General features: G+C 57.7%; 3 protein-coding genes across 13 annotated transcripts; all 3 read right to left on the reverse strand.

Annotated features, from left to right (window-relative positions):
- Positions 1–228: 228 nt before the first annotated feature.
- TBX6 (T-box transcription factor 6) lies at positions 229–6,411 on the reverse strand. Of its 8 annotated transcripts, XM_047780146.1 has the most exons (9): positions 5,856–6,411; positions 5,310–5,476; positions 4,983–5,217; positions 3,833–4,100; positions 3,602–3,748; positions 3,448–3,518; positions 1,211–1,284; positions 945–1,128; positions 229–859 (listed from the first exon to the last, which is right to left on the reverse strand). In XM_047780146.1, the coding sequence occupies exons 2-9, from the start codon at positions 5,425–5,427 to the stop codon at positions 646–648; spliced, it is 1,311 nt and encodes a 436-aa protein (XP_047636102.1). In that variant the 5' UTR covers positions 5,428–5,476; positions 5,856–6,411; the 3' UTR covers positions 229–645. The 8 variants fall into 8 exon arrangements, with proteins under 8 accessions (XP_047636102.1, XP_047636101.1, XP_047636100.1 ...); XM_047780145.1 differs by having other exon boundaries at positions 3,602–4,100; positions 5,902–6,411; XM_047780144.1 differs by having other exon boundaries at positions 3,602–4,100.
- Positions 6,412–6,555: 144 nt separating this feature from the next.
- YPEL3 (yippee like 3) lies at positions 6,556–9,886 on the reverse strand. 3 transcript variants are annotated; one of them, XM_047780160.1, is made up of 6 exons: positions 9,731–9,886; positions 8,874–9,056; positions 8,722–8,765; positions 8,402–8,510; positions 7,865–7,926; positions 6,556–7,045 (listed from the first exon to the last, which is right to left on the reverse strand). In XM_047780160.1, exons 2-6 carry the CDS (start codon positions 8,988–8,990, stop codon positions 6,979–6,981), a joined length of 399 nt encoding a protein of 132 aa, XP_047636116.1. In that variant the 5' UTR covers positions 8,991–9,056; positions 9,731–9,886; the 3' UTR covers positions 6,556–6,978. The 3 variants fall into 3 exon arrangements, with proteins under 3 accessions (XP_047636116.1, XP_047636114.1, XP_047636115.1); XM_047780158.1 differs by having other exon boundaries at positions 9,679–9,859; XM_047780159.1 differs by lacking the exon at positions 7,865–7,926 and having other exon boundaries at positions 8,874–9,858.
- Positions 9,887–11,132: 1,246 nt separating this feature from the next.
- GDPD3 (glycerophosphodiester phosphodiesterase domain containing 3) lies at positions 11,133–19,814 on the reverse strand. 2 transcript variants are annotated; one of them, XM_047780153.1, is made up of 10 exons: positions 19,139–19,814; positions 18,796–18,838; positions 18,424–18,559; positions 18,290–18,335; positions 18,033–18,151; positions 17,856–17,945; positions 17,448–17,581; positions 14,893–14,952; positions 14,733–14,784; positions 11,133–11,591 (listed from the first exon to the last, which is right to left on the reverse strand). In XM_047780153.1, exons 1-10 carry the CDS (start codon positions 19,275–19,277, stop codon positions 11,451–11,453), a joined length of 960 nt encoding a protein of 319 aa, XP_047636109.1. In that variant the 5' UTR covers positions 19,278–19,814; the 3' UTR covers positions 11,133–11,450. The 2 variants fall into 2 exon arrangements, with proteins under 2 accessions (XP_047636109.1, XP_047636110.1); XM_047780154.1 differs by having other exon boundaries at positions 18,766–18,838; positions 19,139–19,236.
- Positions 19,815–19,907: the final 93 nt, after the last annotated feature.

The raw sequence follows: 19,907 nt of genomic DNA on the forward strand, positions 1-19,907 counted from the left end.
TGGTACGCAGAGGGCACCTGGGTTCTCAGGCGCCCCTGTGTAATTCTCAAAACATTGTCAAGACATCGATTCCCGCATTTTCCTGAAGAGGAAACAGACCCAGGGCGTGGCTTCACATGCCCAAGATCGGGCACCTGAAGCGCTAAGCCTGGGACCTCTTGCCCCCAAACCTTTGCTCCCGCAGCCACCCCTGGGGCCAAACGCCATTAGCCCAGTGTTCCAGAGCGCTCATGTCTTTTGAGGTTTATTAACAAAAATACTCGGATCCTGAGGACAGACAGGTGTGGCTTGCACTGGGGTGAGGGGGGAGAACCCGCGGAGCCCAAGGGTGAGGCCTGGGAAGGGGGAGTGCTGGTCCCAGGCCCCATTTGGCCAGGCAGAGCCTCCCTCCATTCACACCGAGGTGAGAGCCGGGAAGGGGAAGCTGGCCCCAGCTGGACTCCCAGCGGCTTAGCCAGAGCTTTGAAGCCAGAGGGGGGTGGGAGTGAAATCAACGTGTGAAGTGGGGTGGGGGAGGCCCAAGGCAGCCATTTGGCGTGGGGGATGGGGCCAGTGGAAGTGAGGGGGCTACAGGCCTGGGGGAAGGGAACTGGAGGTGTGCGCTGGACCCTGGAGGGAGGGAGGCAGCGGGGCTTCAGCAAAGGCTCAGTACATTGGTTTGGAGCCCACATCCAGGTAAGGCCCAGGCCCAGGGTAGGGCAGGGGGAAGGGGCCCCCTGGGAGGAAGTGCGAGGCAAAGGATGCTGGGGGTGCAGCTGCGGGGTACCCCGAGCCTGCTGGCCCGGGCTGCAGCTCCAGGAAGGCAGCTGAGTAGGGGGCTGGGCGCCCTGAGTCTGGAGCCTCGGGGAAGCTGGGGGTCCTGAGGTACAGAGAGAGGTGTCGGAATGAGGGAAGAGGGACCCCCAGCCTGGAACAGCCCAACCCTGCACCCCTGTCCCACTCACCTGGTTGGAAGGTGACCGGGGGCCCCATGGAAGGCTGCAGGGTGCAGAAGGTATGCCTCCGCACTGGGGCCACCGCAGGAAGGAGCTGGGGCCGGGGCAGCTTCCCGGGACGCTGGAGCCTGCTCGGGATCTGACTCTCGAACGTCCCCGCCCAGTGTGGAGTCGCAGGGACCGCCTGGTGCATCTGGGGAGAAGGAAGGGACCGGGTGGGCTGAGGAGGATCGGCACCCCAGGCCTGGCCCCATCACCCCTGGGACTACACTCACCTCCACTCCCATAGGCCCCTGTGGCTACTGGTTCTGGGCCCCGCAGTTTCCTCTTCACACGGGCGTCTCGCTCCCTGGGGAACAGTGATGATGGTGATGATAATGGTGATGATAATGGCGGTAATAACAGCACTTACCAGGGGACCAGCCATTTCACCCAGGGTCCCGATCAGGTAGGTGCCATTCATTATACCCATTCCACAGACCAAGGAGCTGAAGGCCGGAGAACTAAATGACTGGAAAATAGCTGCGCTGGGACTTATCTCTCACTTACAACTTTCCAGTGGTTTCCTATTACATTTAGAATCCACGGAAACTTGGAGTTCCCGCTGTGGCTCCGCGGAAACGAATCCGACCAGCATCCATGAGCACACAGGTTCGATCCCTGGCCTCCTCAGTGGGTTAAGGCTCAGGCATTGCTGTGAGCTGTGCTGTAGGTCACAGACGTGGCTCAGATCCTGCGTGGCTGTGGCGTAGGCTGGCAGCTACAGCTCTGATTCGACCCCTAGTCTGGGAACCTCCACATGCTGCTGATGAGGCCCTAAAAAGACAAATTAAAAAAAAGAGTCCGGGGAGTTCCCGTCGTGGCGCAGTAGTTAACGAATCCGACTAGGAACCATGAGGTTGCGGGTTCGGTCCCTGCCCTTGCTCAGTGGGTTAACGATCCGGCGTTGCCGTGAGCTGTGGTGTAGGTCGCAGACGTGGCTCGGATCCCGCATTGCTGTGGCTCTGGCGTAGGCTGGTGGCTACAGCTCCGACTGGACCCCTAGCCTGGGAACCTCCATATGCCACGGGAGCAGCCCAAGAAATAGCAAAAAAAAAAAAAAAAAAAGAATCCGGAGTCGCTGTCGTGGCGCAGTGGTTAACAAATCCGACTAGGAACCATGAGGTTGCGGGTTCGATCCCTTCCCTTGCTCAGTGGGTTAACGATCCGGTGTTGCCGTGAGCTGTGGTGTAGGTCGCAGATGCAGCTTGGATCCTGCGTTGCTGTGGCTCTGGCGTAGGCCAGCGGCTACAGCTCCGATTGGACCCCTAGCCTGGGAACCTCCATATGCTGCGGGAGCAGCCCAAGAAATAGCAAAAAAGATTAAAAAAAAAAAACAAAAAAAACCCCAAGAATCCATGGAAACTCCTTCCCAAGCATCAGGGCCAAGGCAGGGTCTGATCCCAGCTCATCCCACCTTGCCGGCCCCGCCCATCCCCACCAGCCGCCTTTCAGCCACACTCCCTCCATCTCCATCCCCGCTTCACCTGTTTCTTGTCTCAGTTCAAGCACAGCTTCCTTGAGGAAGGCCTCCCCCGACCTCCCACAGCACTGCGTGCCCTCCTAATAACCTCTGTCAATAGCAATACAGTTGCATTCGTTAGGGTGATTTTTTAATGAATTACTGTCTGTCTCTTCCACCTGACAGTGCCTTGAGGACAAGGCCCAGCTTTGAGGGGTTAGTTAGAAGCCAATGTCGTAAGGAACAAAACCTTTACAGCCCACGATAATCTGGCTCCCCTCACCTCTCTCAGGCCACACCAGCCACACAGCAGGCAGGAGGCTCCCACCTCAGGGCCCAGATGGGTTCTGGGCTCTGTCCCATACGTCCTCCAAAGTCTTTTCTCAAATGTCCTCTTAGTGAGGCTTTTCCAGGCCTCTGACTTAATAAATAGCTCGCTCCAGTCCTGTCTTCCTTTTCTCTTTAGAAGACATTCCTAACAATATCATATCATAATTATTTCTCTTGTTTACTTGCCTACTCTGCCCACTAGAGTATCAGTTCCACGAGGGCAGGGGCTTCAGCTTGTTTTGTGCACTAATGCATCCTCAGTGCCTAGAACTGAGTGGGTGCCAAAGAAGCTTTTTTGTTTGTTTGTTTGTTTTTTGCTTTTTTCGGCCACACCTGCGGCATATGGAAGTTCCCAGGCTAGGGGTCCAATCGGAGCTGTAGTTGCTGCCCCTACACCACAGCCACAGCAACGAAGGATCTGAGCCATGTCAGCGACCTATACCACAGCTCCCGGCAACGCTGGATCTTTCACCCACTGAGCGAGGCCAGGGCTCGAACCCGCAACCTCATGCTGACTAGTCAGATTCGTTTCCGCTGCGCCACAATGGGAACTCCATGTTTGTTGACTCCATCAGTGAATAAACGTTTTTACTTACTGTCGGGTTCCTGGCAACCAGCACAGTGCCTGGCACACAGTGGGCGATGAATCAGTGAGGGAATGAATGAAAGAATGATGCCCACCTCTTACAGTTTCGGCCATTCTCCCGGAAGCCTTTGGCAAAGGGGTTGGCTGCGATCTTCAGCTGTGTGATCTGGAGGGTGGAGGGTGCACAGCCGGAGTCAACATCCCCGCAGCCTGGGCAGGGGCGCCGCCCCCTCCGCCGGGGTCACTCACCCGCGGGTTCTGATAGGCTGTCACGGAGATGAACGCGGTCTCGGGGAAGCGGAAGGAGGCCACGCCCCCCCAGTGTTGGCTGCAAAGCTGGGCGGCCCGCACCAGGTGTATGCGGGGCTGATACTTGTGCATGGAGTGCAAGATCAGCTGGGAGGGAAGAAACTGGGGTGACTCCCTACCCCGGCCCCACCCCCACCCCCCATCCGGGGGGGGTCCCAGCCTGGGCCTCACGTGGCCGTGGGGGTCCAGCGTGCTGTTGGTGAGCTTGACGCGGTGAAAGGACACAGGCTGCCGCATCCAGTGGGCACCGGTGGCGGGGGAGTCAGGGTGGATGTAAACGCGGTCCGGCAGGCGGGGCTCTGCCTTGCCGCTGGGCTCCCAACGCCGGCCCTGCCAGCGGTAGCGAGCCCCATCCACCGGAACCACATCCAGAAGAAACAGGTAGCGGGCCTCGGGGTCCAGGCCGGTGACAGATACTCGGCAAGCGGGGAACATGCGCCTGAGCGGAGGAAGGGACGCGAGAGGCCTGGAGCTACCTACCCGCCAGGGTACAGCACCAGCCAGGCGGCATAGCCACAGAAAATCAAGGGACCTGGAATCCGAGCTCCCAGGGCAGATCTTAGGGCCGGAAGCTTGTCTCATCCCATTTTACAGATGAGAAACAGGACAGTGAGTCACACAGCAGGTTAGGAGCAGCGTCCAGACTCCTGACTCCTGGCCCCTCAAACTCCATTGCAGAAGCAGGAGTGACACGGTTTTTTTTCCCGGAAATCTTCCCAGGAGCCCTGTGTTCCCCAGCTTGATCTCCAGCACCAGAACCTGTAGCTGCTGGAGACACTTGCTTCAGAGAAAATAAAAAGGGGCCTTATCATGCCAGGGCCTGAGTTCTCGGCCTAGATAAAGACCCACACACAGACCAAACACTGACCATATCCCTGTCGCCAAGGTGACCCCAGATCTAGTCACATCCTGACCTCTGATCCTGGCCAGACTTCCCTGCTGCTGGTCAATGGCCTGACCCCACTCATAGTCGAAATCCTGACCCTGGCCACAGACTGACCCCTGATCCAGGCACACGCTAACCTATAACCCAACCAGACTTTCCGACCCCGGCCCAGAATGACCTAAGACTCTTGCCATAGGTTAGTCCCTAAACCAGACGCAGATGCCACAGACTGCCCCTTGACCCTTGCCACAGAATGACCCCCTGTGCAGCCACAGAGGAACCCCTGATCCAGGCCATAGTCACACTCTTACGAAGAGCCCTAGCCCCTTCTAGAAACCTCCACACCTAGCCCCATCCCCTGGACATCTGCCTTTCCCAAGAGACCCCCACCAGGGACACCTCTGGGGTCCTCTGACCCTGGCCCAGCCCCCTCACCTCCCGGCTTTGGTGATGATCATCTCTGTTCCCACGGAGTTGAACTCCTTCCACAGCTCCCGGTTCTCCAGGCTCAGGCTGACTCCAGGGAGAGAATGAAGGGCCTCTGGGGCTGGAGGGGGTGGCTCGGTGCCCAGGGCTGGGGGCAGTGGGGGTAGAGGTGGGGGAGCAGCCAGAGGGCGGGGAGCAGCTTCAATCCCAGAGAGGAAGCAATCCAGTTTGGGAGGGTCCAGATCTGGAGATGGGAAGAGAATGAGGAGCCAGCCGAGGGCCACAGCCCCCCACCCCAATTCCTGCCCAGGAACTGCTCCCACCGCTCATGCTCACCCGGGTAGCGATAGCTCTCTGCCAGGGCAGGCGGGAAGCTGGAATCTGCCCCGGGCTGGGGGGGCCCAAGGCGGTAGCTGGGCCCCAGGGAGGGGTACAGCTCCCGTGGATGGTACATGGAGTAGTCCTGTCTGGCCTCAGGTCACGCTGCCTAGAGTGCCCCGGTGCTGAGAGATGCCCGCTTTATAGCTCACAGCTCAGCCCCTTCCAAACCCAGGATCACAGCCCCTCCCCTCTTTGGGGCCCTGGAGTTGGGCTGGGGTGGAGACCCCTGGGGCCTGGAAGGGGTCCAAGAGGGGGCCGGATACCTGGGTATCCTCCCCTTCTCCCCTCCCCACCCCCCTAGGCTTCATTAGCCCCGACCCCCTGCCCCCTCATTACATAATTAACTCCTCGGCCTGATTGATCCCCGGGGCTCGACAGGGACGCAGTTTGGCGCTTCCGGCCAGCTGGTCCCCGTTCCCACGGGGGGAGCCCCGGCTAGGGATAAGCTACTGAGGGGCGGGGCCTGGGCCCAGGGATGGAGCTCGGAGTCCTGGCACAGACCTTGGCGCCCCAGACTTTTTTGGCAGGTGACCCCTCCACCCTTCACCTGGAGGGTGAGATGTGGAGGGACGAAGCATGACTGGAGGGAAGGAGCAGGGCTGGAGGGACGCGGCCTGAGCTCACTGGGGAATTCGAGGAGTCCGCAGCTGAGGCCTGAACCCTGGCGTCCTTCTTGGTTCCCATTCCGAAAACCCTCCACCCTCGGCCGCGTCTCAGAAGTTTAAGAGACGCCCGCAGCTCGACGGTCTCTTGACGGCTAGCACCTGGGTTTCCCAGAAGGTCCCGCGCTGGGGAGTCCACGGAACTACACTTCCCAGCAGGCCTAGCGCCCGGGTTCCGCGCGAAGGAGACAGACAGATGCCGCTGTGGCCGCTGGAAGTTGTAGTTGAGACGAGGAGGGCGGTGAAACCGGCGGCGCCGTTGCCTCCCGGGAGAGCAGCCCCTAGGCGGTGTCTGAACTCTTAGGCTGAGAAGATGCAGATCAGCTGAGGTCAATGCCTCACGAGCTAGAGTGGGCTCGGGGAATGTTCACCGGCAGTGAGATCCTCCCTGGGTGCTAAGATAGCTGAGCCCCAGGTGCGAAGGTTCTCAGCTTCGACCGCCGTGCCTACCCCACCCGAGATCCAGAAGTAAATGGGTCTGTAGAGACAGGAGTCTGCATTTGAGTCCCCCCTTCCCGGATTCCACGTGAGCCTGGGGCTGTCTCCACTTCATTGTTTTATTATGTACAAACGCTACAGAACAAGGGGAGCAGACACGCGTGGGGTAAGAGGGGCCCGGTGGGAGGAGAAGTTCACAGGGCAGATGGCGCACTGGGGCCAAGAGAGCAGCACACAGGCCATGTCTATAGGGCAGGCAGGGCAGGAAGGGGTTAAAAACGAGATCCAAGCCAGCCAGATCGCAGGGAGGTGCGGGGGTGTCGTCCACCTTGTCCACCTTCTGATCTCCCACCAAGGTCACAGTGCATGCAATAAAATATATGTACAGGATCCTTCCTCGGCAGGGGCCCTGAGGTCCAGAGCTCCCTTCGGATGGAGGCAAGCCCGTGGCGCCCCCTGGCGGCCAGGCCGGGCTGGAGCCACAGGCGTCAGGAGCCAGGGTCAGTCCCAGCCATTGTCTTTGATCATGTGGTTGAGTTCAATGATGTACTTCCCCTCTTTGTACTTCTGGCTGCTCTCGAAGGCCTGTTCCTGAGAGGAGGGGAGAGGCTGTCATGCTTGGAGCTAGGGCCTTACCAAAAGGAGCAGGGGTTGGGGAATGGATATGATTTGGCCCTATTTAACGTAGGAGGAAACTGTGACCCAGAGAAGCCCAACCACCTGCCCACAGACACAGAACTGGTAAAGGGCAGGGCTGGGCTTCCCACTGACAGCGGACAGACAGAACTCTCTGAATCACAGCTACTTTTTAATTACTAATGTTGGCTCCAACAGAAAGGATATGGAAGTTTCCAAAAGATCCAGGGATTACAAACTGGTAGCTTGAGGGCCATTTGGGGCCTATACCTATGTTTGGTTTGGCCAACAGAGAGTTTAATATAAAGAACTTTAGAATACTAAAATATGGGGCAGGCCATGCTCGCTCCAGTTTGCCAGACTGCCCCCCCTCTCCAGATCTATGTTGCCCTTTTTTTGCAGATCAATAGTATCTGCTTGGCCTTGCAAGCAGCTGAGTTCCTGATGTCTGGATGAGGCCATCTCTTTATTTTACAGAGGTTCAGAGGCCAAACCAGAGCACATTTGTGGCAGGGCCAGGGGTGAACTCAGGTCAGGGTTCTGTCTCTGCCTGGAGCATCTGTCTCACAGAGGCCCCACTCTTGTCCTTTGCGGTTTTCCAGCAGCATCTTCTTTTGCTGCATCTAATCTGATCCCCCTAACAATCTTGGGTGCCAGGTGGTGGCTTGATCCTCCACTGCCAGATAAGGAAATGAGACTCAGGGTAGTGAAATCAAACCCTGAACGGCAGCAGGGGGCAATGAGGGCAGTGGAGAAGGAGGCTCATGAACCCACCACGCTCCATGTTGCTGTGGGGCCTTGGGCAACTTCTCTGATCTTCTGAATGGCAACAGAAGCTGGGGAGCAAGGGTTTGGAGTTAAAAGAAAACAAGGGTTCTGGTTCCTGTTCTGTAACTAACCAGCTGTGTGACCTTGGGGAAGTTACCTAACATCTCTGGGCCCTCCTTTCTTCTGTAAAGTAGAGATAATAACAGACTACCTACAGGATTGCTGTAATGAGTGAATGAGATTAAGGTATGCCAAGCGCATAACAGTGCCTGGCACATAAGCATTCAATAGATGGTAAATCTGATTATACCCTCATCTCTAAGATGGGAATGGTTATGCCTATGAGAAGGATGCATTCCGAGAAACATTCTAAAAGCCCCTTGCAGGATATGAGAGAGCACGGTCAGGGGGGAGAAAAGACAGCCTGACTTGGGTGACTTGGGCCTGGATGCTCTGAAAGATTATCAGATGACTGCTTGTGAGGAGGAAGTGATATGGGGGTCAGGTCAAAGGCTGGCCTGGGGTCAGAGGTCACTGACTCACATATTTCCAGCCCAAAGTGGTCTTGCAGTTTTCGCAGTGGATGTCAGCGACAGCATGGAGGCCCGTCAGCAGCACCCGCTCCTCGGCTGGCCCGCAGCCCACGTTCACCCTGCGGGGACACGGGGGCAGTCCCAGGGAGGGTTCCCGCCACCACAAGGCCCCCCACTCTAGCTTGTATCCAACCATGTTTGTTCTTTGCATCCACGAGAAGGGCAATCACAGCTTCCTGCCCAAACCAGGGGACTCTGGGAGTCTCCCTGCCAGGGGTCACAGGTCACCACAGAGATCAGGAAGAGAAAGAAAGGAGATTGAATACTTACACAGAGTTGAAGAGGTAGGCACGCCCCTGGCTGCCCTGAAAGGACTAAAGGGTAGGAGGGAGAATTGGGGGGCGGTGGTTAGGGCTACTAGTGCGGAGCTGCCAGGCAGCCCCTCTTGCCTCCCATTTCAGCCCCAGCTGTGACCTGGTTACCTTGGAGATGAGGTCGTCGTGGTTGGCCAGGTGAGCACGGCAGTGGGCACAGCTATACCTCCGGTGACAATCATCCAAGTAGGCCTGAAACGTCTTGGGCTTTGAAATCCGCACCATGGCGGGGGCCGGGGGCAGTGGCCCCACGCGGGGAGCGGCCCACGGGGAGCAGAGGGAGCCCAGTGCCTGCAGGGAAGGGAGCAAGGGGGCTGTCAAGACCTGGGCCACACACAGGCAGGCACGCCCTGGGCCATGGGGACTCTCTCTGTCACACTTGGCTGCTGTCTCCTCTCCCTAGAGCCAGCAGCCTCTCCAGAGGCCAGAGCCGGCTCAGTTTTGACTCACTGAGGAGGCCTCGAGTTGCATCAATGGGGAAACTGAGGCTAGGAGGAGCCCCAGATGAGTCATCCACCTGCTTCCAGCCTCACCCGTGCTGACCTGGCAACTGAAGCTGGAGGAAGGGGCTCTAGAGTGGATGAACTGTCAGCTCTCCGTTTAAGGGGAGCACGGAGGGGTCAGGAATTGTATGGTCCTTAGAACCTCATCGGAACTGCGGGGGGTGGGGCGACTTCGCTGGACGTAGAGGGAGTTCACCTGGGGAGAGGATCCCTCACCTGGGGAAGGCAGGAGGCCTCACTGAAAGGTGGAGGGTCAACTGGGTGGGGAGGGGATCTTACCTGGAGGCGCCGAGGCCTTGTCTATGCCGGGGGGGATCTTACCTGCATCGCGGAGCCTTACCTGAGACCCCCAGGGCTCACCTGGGGCGCGGGGGTGGGGGGCGGGCGCCTGGGAAGGGGGCAGTCCTCACCGTCAGGGCGGGGGCGCGGGGCGACGCGCACCCCTGATGATGCGGGCCTCACCTCGCCTGGGCGCGCGGGAACCCGGTCCGCCGGGGTGGCCTGGCCTGGGAGTGGGGGGCGCTCCTGGTGGGCGCCGTCCCCCCCGGCCCGGGTTCGCAGCCGCCGCGACTTGTTTACACCGAGACCAGCTGCTGCCGCGGCTGCGGCGGGAGGGGGAGGGGGCCGGCCTCTGGTCCCGGCGGCTGCCTCGGCCAATCGGCGTGCAGCATGCAAATGAGGGGGCGCGTCACACAGCGGCCAGCGCAGGCCCAGGCTGCCCTTCCCCCTGCCACCCGGCTCCGGCCGGCCCGGAAATGCGGCTGCGGCCCGCCACCCAGCCGACCGGCCCCACGGCCCCGGGCCCGGTCGCCCCTCGGCCTCCTGCGGCCCTTGCAGGGGCGAGGATCTGAGATACCCGACCTGGCGTGAAGTCAGGAGGGGGATGCTGTCCGGACGCACCCCACCGGGAAATAATAAGAGTAATAATTTTCTGCGTTTACCCCGCGCCCGTGCCCCACTCTCTTAATCCCCACAGCAATCCCTGGAGACAGCTTCTGCTACAGTTCCCACGTTACCGGGGAACTGAGGTCCACAGAGGTCTGGCAGCTCTCCAAAGTATCCAGTTGGTAAGAGGCAAAGTAGGGATTCTAGCTTTGGTTGGATTCCTGGCTTCTTGCCATAGCACCACAGACAGACTCTTGGACGGACAGGTGCCCACCTGTGCCAGACCCCTTTGAGCCAGAGCCTCAGGGACAAGCGATTGCTGCTGGTGTGCCTCACCTCCTCCAGGCAGCACCCCCCTCCGATGCCCTGCCCATTCAGGCTGTTTTAGGTGTCTTTCCCTTTCTCAGACATTGTCAAAATGTCTATTTAAACATGTGTCCCCCACCCTAGATTGTTTTGTTCCCTGTATTGGCCTTAGTACCCAGCCTGGCCTAAAGTCGTCAGTAACCTATGTGCAACATGTGATTCATTAAATGAATCGGGTAGCAGGGCTGGAGAGGGTTGAGGAATTTGAGAAGCTTCTGGATTAGGAGACTTGGGAATGGAAGTTTGGAATGACTGAGGGATCAGCTGGGCCAGCCATGCCCACCCTCTGAAGCCAGGTGAGGAGGCTCACAGGGGCAAGTCAGATGCCTTGCTGTTGCGTCTGGGCCTCTTAATGGCCTCAGGAGAATGGAAGCCTTGTCTGTGGCTCTGGAGGGGCAGGGGGCCTTGCAAGGGACATTCCTGAGGAGAGTGGAGGCCAGGTTGGCACGGGTGTGGCATTACTCTGGGTCTGGAATGCGGTGAAACCAGTGGGTCGGGATGGTTAGGGCCTCAGACTCTGGCCCTCAGCTGGCCTCTTGGGCTTCAGGCTGCCATCTTTGTAGTCTTCTAGGATCGCTCTGCTCCTCCCAACCCCTAAGCATAGAGACATGCCTGAGAAGAAAATATTTATTGAGGAAGAGAAATAGAGGAGGGGGGGAGTTCCTATTGTGGCGCAGCGGAAACGAATCCCACTAGTATCCATGAGGATGCAGGTTCGACCCCTTAGCCTTGTCCAGTGTTCGACCACAGCGTAGCCCTGAGCTGTGGTAGGTCGCAGATGGGGCTCAGATCTGCGTTGCTGTGGCTGTGGGGTTGTGTGCCATGGCTGTAGCTCTGATTTCACCCCTAGCCTGGGAACTTCCATATGCCGCAGGTGCAGCCCTAAAAAAAAGCAAAAAAAGAAAAAGAGGAGCCGGTGAGGACCTCTGGGTTAGGAGGCTGGTGGTTGTCCAGGTCTGTGGTTGTCCAGGTAGCGCCTAAGGGCTGTCGGGTAATCAGTTATGATGCCAGTGGCTCCCAGGCCGTAGGCTGCTTCAAAATCAGACTCTTCATTAAGGCACCAAAATATCACCTAGTGGGGAGAGAGGGGCTTGGAGTTTTCCAACAACTTTACCTGGCACCTGGCCTGTGGAGGCCTCCCATTAGTGGGGTGATGGCGCTGGTTGTGACATGTCCAGGAACTTTGCAAATTGGTTATCAAACACAGCCATAATGAAGTATGAAATTATTCAAACTTACAAGCCAGTAAATTATATTAAAAGCAAAGGTAACAACTACTCAAAATTCATCAGTCCATAATTATTTTACTACATTTTACTATAACCTAGGTTCTAGAAGTTATCTGCATCTATCGAACGTAGAAGATGGAAATACTATATAATGGTATGCTACCACACACCTCTTTTTTTTTTGTCTTTCTAGGGCCAAACCTGAGGCGTATGGAGGTTCCCAGGCTAGAGGTTGAATCAGAGCTGTAGCTGCTGGCCTACACCACAGCCACAGCAATGCCAGATCTGAGCTGCCTCTGCAACACCACAGCTCACAGCAATGCCCGATCCTTAACTCACTGAGCAAAGCCAGGGATCGAACCTACGTCCTCATGGATGCTAATCAGATTAATTTTTTGCTGAGCTGTGATGGGAATTCCCACACATCTCTTAACTCTGTTCAGTGATTTCAGGGTGGGGCCTGACATTGGCCAAGGTGGGAGTATATACAGCAGGGAAAATATCTCATGTTCAAATCAAGGGCTTTTTGGAGTTCCCGTTATGGCTCAGCGGGATAAGTATTGATACCTGACTAGTATCTACGAGGATGTGGGTTCAATCCCTGGCCTCCTCAGTGGGTTAAGGATGCCATGAGTTGTGGAGTAGGTCCCTGTGAGTTGGATCCAGTGTTGCTGTGGCTGTGGTGCAGGCCGGCAGCTGCAGCTCTGATTCTACCCCTAGCCTGGGAACCCCCATATGCTGCAGGTACAGCCCTTAAAAGGAACAAGACCACAAATCACAGGCTTTCTTTTACCCTGGAAAGCTGACTGTGGAATGTTTCCCAGCCTGCCAATACCATCCAACCTGCCCGTATCTGCTGCTGCTCTGCATCTTCCCTGCCTCCTAGGTCCTCCCCCATGGGCACTGAAGTAGGTGGAGATGATACCTGAACCCAAGGTTAAGTCACTCAACGGACCTCTCAGTTTCTTCCCTTTTTTTTCTTGTTTGGCCGCCCAGCGGCCTATGGAGCTCCCGGGCCAGGGATCAGCTCAGAGCCACAGTTACAACCTAAGCCCTAGCCATGGCAATGCTGGATCCTTAACCCACTGTGCTGGCCAGAGATCGAACCTGTGTCCCAGTGCTGCTAAGACGCCACTGATTTCCATGCGCCACAACAGGAACTTTTTTGATTTTGTTTTTGTTTTTTAAGGACCGCACCTGAAGCATATGGAAGTTCCCAGGCTTGGGGTTGAATCCGAGCTATAGGTGCCGGCCTACACCACAGCCACAGCAACAGAGGATCTGAGCCCCGTCTTTGACCTACACCACAGTTCCCGGCAATGCCGGGTCCTTAACCCACTGAGCGAGGCCAGGGATCAAACCTGCATCCTCATGGATACGAGTCAGATTCATTTCTGCTGCCCACAACAGGAACTCCCTCTTTTTTTTTTTTTTAAACGGCTGCACCCGCAGTATAAGGAAGTTCCCGGGCCAGGGATCAAATCTGAGCTGCCTCTGCGAGCTGTGCTGTAGCTGTGGCAACACCTGATACTTTAACCCACTGTGCTTGGGCTGGGGATTGAACCCCCGTCTCTTGAGAAGACCAGAGCTGCTGCAGTCAGATTCTTAACCCACTGCACCCAGCAGGAACTCTCTTCTCAGCTTCTTAATTTGACCAATGAGAGCAATGGTCCAACCTCCCAGAGTTGTGGTAAAGACCCACAGAGCTGGAGGGCTGATCTGAAAGAGTGCCGTCACCTCCATGCCTCACTCACCCCCACGTCCAATCAGCAGCCCAGTCCGGGCCTGTCTGTAACTTAGTCCTTCCATCCATCCCCATGCTGCCACCTAAGCTCCATGCCTGTCAGTGGCAGCATCAGCCTCCCAGAGGCCCTGCTTCCACACTGGTCCCCACGATCTCTTCTCCACGTGGTGGCTGGACGAGCCTCAGCTGGATCAGGTCTCTTCCCTGCTTTAAGCCCCTTAAAGAGCTTCCCTTCCCTTCTGGCTGGAGCCCAGGATCCTTGCTGAGGTTTGTGGGCTGTCTGCCGCAGCCCCCGCTGCCGTCCGTCTCCAGCTCCCCTGGTGCCACTTCTTCCAGGCTGCAGCCTGATGGAACCCCTGTCAGTTCCTCTGCTGGCCTCTTGCTCCCCGTGGCCTTCCCACGTGCTGAGCCTCCTGCCTGATGTGTGCTCTCCCTCTCTCCTCCCCACGAGCCAGCTCCTCACTTCTTCCAGAAGGAGGCCTTCTCGGACCCTGAAGACCATGGCACTCTGTTTCCTTTCTGTCCACGCCTGCCTCCTGTCCTCCGCTGCCCTTGACCACAGGCTCCCTGCTGCTTCCCCGGGACCACAGTGCCTGGACCTATGTTCTCAACGCAGTCAGTACTCAGCAAAGGTTTGCTACTTAAATGAGCTGGTCATGAGTTCCCATTGTGGCGCAGAGGGTTAAGCATCAGACTAGTATCCATGAGGATGCGGGTTCGATCCCTGGCCTTGCTCAGGGGGTTAAGGATCTGGCATTGCCCTGAACTGTGGCACAGGTTGCAGATGCGGCTCAGACCGCATGTGGCTGTGGCTGTGGCATAGACAGGCAGCTACAGCTCCGATTTGACCCCTAGCCTGGAAACTTCATATGCTGCAGGTGCAGCCCTAAAAAAGCAAAAAAAAAAAAAAAAAAGAGCTGGTCAGAGCTGATGCTCAGGGAGGGGAAGGGGAGAGGGTGTGCTGGTCTGATCTTTCTCTTCTCTGGCCTCTTCCCAGTCCCGCTTTCAGGGATCAGGACAGTTCAGCCCACCACTGTCACCACAATGGCTAGTAGCCTTTTCGAAGCCCTTACAAAGTACCAGCTCCACATCCAGAAGAGTGAAAATACCATGATCCCCGTTTACAGATGAAAAACCGAGACTCAGAAGGTGACCTGCCCAAGTGACCCAACCAGTCAGTGGCAGAGCTGGGACTGGAACGCCGTGCTGCGCCCACGCTGTGGACACCCCACTGGCTCACCTGCACGCCTCGCTGCTCCAGGTGTCGGATCAGACTTTTCCTCATGATGAACCTAGGGGGGAGGGGGTGTGGGTGGCAAAGGCCATGATGAGAGGGGACTAAGGAGGCCAGGGGTGGGTCTCTGTGGGGACACTCCACCCAGCCTCCTCGCCCATCTCACCATTTGGAAACCACAGCCGCCAGCTGATTCAGCCCAGAGCAGGAGAATGGGAAGTAGGTCCTGCGGGGAGGTGGCATCGTGATCAGCCCCTTGGGTCTCTCTGTGTCACAGGGTGGGGTGGGGTGGGTGGTAGTGACCCCCCCCCCGGCCCAGGGTAACCCTGTTCCCTCTAGAAGGACCTTTACCGTTGCCCAGAAGAACAAGTCACCCATTGCTTGGTGACCTCCTACTCCCCTATCCTTGACTCCCTGCTCTGAGGGTGCACCCTCTGCTCACTGTTTTACAGACAAAGAAACTGAGGACTTCCTGTCATGGCTCAGCAGTTAGTGAACCTGACTGGCATCCATGAGGACGCGGGTTTGATCCCTGGCCTTGCTCGGTGGGTTAAGGATCTGGCGTTGCCGTGAGCTGTGGTGTAGGTCGCAGATGCGGCTTGGATCCCGTGTTGCTGTGGCTCTGGTGTAGGCTGGCAGCTGGAGCTCTGATTAGACCCTTAGCCTGGGAACCTCCACATGCCACGGGTGCGGCCCTAAAAAGAAACTGAGTCCTGGAGAACTAAAGTGACGTGCCTGAGGTCACGCAGCAACTTCATGGTGGGGCCAGGGCCAGGGCCAGGACCCAGCTTTTTTTTTTTTTTTTTTTTTTTGCTTTTTAGGGCTGCACCTGCGTTATATGGAAGTTCCCAGGCTGGGGATCGAATGGCAGCTACACCTGCAGGCCCATACAGCAGCCACAGTCCCTCAGGATCTGAGCCTCGTCTGTGACCTACACCACAGTTCCTGGCAACGCCGGATCCTTAACCCACTGACTGAGGTCAGGGATCGACCCTGCATCCTAATGAATACTAGTCAGGCTCCTTGCTGCTGAGCCACAACAGGAACTTCCTAAGACCCAGCTTGCTTCCTAAACTGGGTACACAGCCTGGAGATCCTCCTGGTTGGGTCTGACTAACTTCCTGACACCAGGCAGCACTTAGTTGTCCCACTTCCAGGGGAGACCTGAGAGGTTTTTACAGCATCCCAAGGCAAGCACTGCTGTGTGACCTTGGCAAGTCACAGAACTTCTCTGAGCCTCAGATCCTCCATGGGTACTGTGGGGGATGGGGAGAGGTGTTGCGATTCCTGTATCTCCTGGAGGTGCCGCAAGGTAAGGCTCAAATCAACTCAAGGATGTGAAAACACCTTGCAAACCCTGCACAGGAAGCTGTGTACACCCAGCTCTGTAGTATAATGATCTCTTTGTAGCAAGGGCTGGTGGCAGCCGGCTGGGCGCTTCCCTCAGGACAACACAGGGGAGCAGAGAACATCTCAGAAAGCAAAGGGAGAGTCCCACCCTGAGAGCCTGTGAAGTATCAAAATTCCTGATACAGTTGTCCAGCTGCTACTTTGTTAATCCTTGTCTCCCAGCCGGAAAATGCCTGCCTTTCCCTTTGAGAGCCAGAGACTGGTGCTATAATTGATAAATAAATACCTGTCTCCCCATTCAGACTGTTAAGTTCATGGAGGGCCTTACCCCACCCACATTGTTTGTTTGTTTGTTTTGTCTTTGTCTTTTTAGGGCCATACTCAAGGCATGTGGAAGGTCCCAGGCTAGGGTCCAGTCAGAGCTGCAGCTGCCAGCTTACACCGCAGCCAGAGACAGCCACGCCAGATCCAAGCCAGGTCTGCAACCTACACCCCAGCTCACAGCCATGCCGGTTCCTTTAACACACTGAGCCGGGCCAGGGATCGAACCCACATCCTCATGGACACCAGTTGGGTTCCTTACGGCTGAGTCACAACAGGAGCTCCCACACTGGTCTTATTTACTAATGTAAGTGCACCTGAAACAATAGGGATTCAATAAATATTTGGGGAAGGAGGGAACAAATGAACCCTTGTCCTAAAACTCCATCCACGTTAACACCCATTTGCATAGAATTTCAGGGGGTTCATGGACCCCTTAGTATTAATGAACGCTAGCTGAGAACAACTTTTTTTTTTTTTGGCTGTGCCCAAAGCATGTGGAAGTTCCGGGGCCAGGGACTGAATTCGAGCCACAGTTGCAACAATGCCAGGCCCTTAATCCATTAGGCCATCAGGGAACTCCAAAAACCACTATCTTCAGGAGTTCCCGTTGTGGCGCAGTGGTTAACAAGTCCGACTAGGAACCATGAGGTTTCGGGTTCGATCCCTGGCCTTGCTGAGTGGGTTAAGGATCCGGCGTTACCGTGAGCTGTGGAGTAGGTTGCAGACACGGCTCGGATCTCGCGTTGCTGTGGCTTTGGTGTAGGCCGGCGGCTACATCTCCGATTGGACTCCTAGCCTGGGAACCTCCATATGCCGCGGGAAGTGGCCTTAGAAAAGGCAAAAAACCAAAAACCAAAAACCACTATCTTCAGAAGATCCGGGGGGTGATCCTTGAGAGGAGCCAGGGAGCTGGGGACACTGGATCCCTGCTCCATCATAGGGGACCCTCCCTGCACTATAAGGTTGGAGGCTGGGGGTGGGTTGGGGGGGTAGGGGGATAGTTTCTGAGGACAGACGCCTGAAGGGAGACGGGGACCTCAGATGTACCTGTTGATAATGGTGGGCAGAAAACAGATGAGGAACTTCTCGGGGATGGGGACGAAGGGCAACAGCCCCAGGTAATAGAGCAGCAGCACCCAGAATCCTCGGCTCACTGTGAAGGAGATGGGCATCTCGGGGTTCTGGGAGGCAGGGGGAAGAGGGAAGGGGGAATGTCTGGACATTCGGGGGAAACCTTACCGCCCAGGATCAAAGCCACATCTTGGCCCAGCATCCCGGGCCCAGAGCCCCCTCCCTGTCCCTTTGACATGCCTTAGCGCACACCCTCTCCCTGCACCCTCTCTTCTCTAAATCCCGTCCTCGGAGACCCTGCTCAGGGCTCCTCCAGGACCTGCACAGCCCTCTGGCCTAGACCCACGGAGGGGCCGTGGGCACAGGGAGGGCCCAGGCACTCACAGCGGCCTTGCATTTCTTCATGATCGCGCTCTTCTCCGAGGCCCAGATGGTGATTCCACTGCGATCAAAGCGCCTCACCAGGCCTGCTATCTGGGAGGAGGAGGAGGAGGATGAGATGATGGGGGGGGAGTCAGGGCCAACCCTGGGCCCTCGGTGCCCCTCTGCCCGCAGCACCACCTTGCGAATAAGCTCTTCATTTTGCTCTTTGACCTCCACGCTCATGGGCATCCGCGGGAACCTCTGGAACAGGTCCTCCAGCCTGACCATGCGCCGGTCTGAGCCGTGTGCGAAGTGGCCTGGGGGTTGTGGGGAGAAGGATCGGAGGAGGATGGGTGGGCTGGGGGTGATCCCGGAGGAGAAGAGAGGGCAGGAGCTTGAGGCCGTGCCCCCGGCTCCCGCTGGCTCAGCCCGTGGCGGGCAGCCCACGCTCTCACCTGGTGAGAAGTAAACCTCCAGCTCTTCCTTGTAGAGGGGCAGCTCCTAGGGAGGGCAGGGGACTGTCACTAGGAGGTGTGCATGGGGGTGTGGGGGCTCTCTGGGTACGGTGGCGAGGGGGGGCAAGGCCAACCTCAAAGTCCAGGCTGCTCACGTCCCTATTCACGCCTGACTGGCGGGACAGGTTCTTGTCATGTGACACCACCACCACGCCATCCCGGGTCAGCCGGCAGTCGAGCTCTAGGAGGTCAGCTCTCTGGGCCATGGAGCTACAGAAGCAGAGATCCATGAGGGGCAGAGGGATGGGGCTGGACCAGATGACAGGGTGGCGGGGGAGGTTTAGGGGCATGTGGGCAGGCAGTTCAGGCCAGATGTGCAGGCTGTGCCCTGCACACCTCCAGGGGGCTCCAGTCACTCAGACCAGGAAGAACAGCATCCCTTGGTGTCAGGCCTGGCACAGCTGGCCCAGCCTTACCCAGCAGCTCGGCCCGGCAGGCAGACTCACTTCTCCATGGCCTCCATGGTGTTCTCCAGGCGCTCTCCGGATCCTGCACGGGGCAGCTAGGGTGGGTTCCTGGGGCCCTGACCCCTGCCTCTCCCCCCTTTCCCTCCCAGCGCTGCCCCATCAGGCCAGTCTGCAGGGCCTTTTCTGTCCTCTTCCGCCCTGCCGTCTGGCCTTCCGCTTCCCTTGAACTCTGCTCTCCTTTTCTCATCCTGCCCTTTGGACGACCTAGCCCTCTCTCTGCTGTCCACCCTGGCACCTGTCTTGCTACCCTCTCTCCATCCTCAGGGGCACCCCCCACCCCCGCCACCGCCTCCTGCCCCATGCCTACCCTGGTGCAACTCACCTCCCCGGTGGGCTCCCAGGCGGGGATAGAAGGCTGGAGCCCACGGTGTGTGCAGCAGGCGGGGCCGGCGCAGGAAGAAGATGGAGAGCATGACATAGCTGCCCAGGGCGGGCAGGGCGTAGTATAGCAGAGGGCTCATGGCCGCGCCACTCTCCGGACTCCGGCTGCCACGAGCTCAGCCGTTCCCGATGGACTCTCTGCCGACTGCCTGGCTGATGTAGGCTGGCTCCACCACACCCCTTGGGACCTGCTGAGCCTGCTGCTGGCCCGGGGCCAGGCTGCAGGGCTCTGCTGGGGATGGGGTAGAGGCAGGAGGAGAGGCCGGGCAGCTCTGGTCCTCATACCCCCAGGTCCTTCACACTCGCCCAGTGTCTCTCTCTGCGAGATCACACTGGGGGAACCAGGTGTGTGTGTGTCCCCTCGCCTTCCCCCTGCCCTGCACCAGCTCTGCGACAACACTCCCCCTCCCGCTGGGGCGTGTAGCCTCGGGGTGTACACCATCCAGCCCCTCGCCCTTTCCAGGGAATCCGGAGGTGCAGTGGGTGTCCCTGAGTCACTCCAGAATCACTCCCAGCCCGTTGGACACAGGAAGTCACGAGAGAGGGGGCAGGAGAGTGACTAAGGGGGAAACTGAGCCCACTCTGTCTAGGCGTCTGCAACACCTTCCACTCCCATCCTTAACCCTGGCCAGTGGGGGAGCCCAAGGCCACCGTGCCACCCGCCCAGCAAAGCCACAGATGGGAAGCGGGTGGCTGGGCGGGAGAGTCCA

Source organism: Phacochoerus africanus, chromosome 5, assembly GCF_016906955.1.
Source record: "Phacochoerus africanus isolate WHEZ1 chromosome 5, ROS_Pafr_v1, whole genome shotgun sequence".
NCBI lineage: Eukaryota > Metazoa > Chordata > Mammalia > Artiodactyla > Suidae > Phacochoerus > Phacochoerus africanus.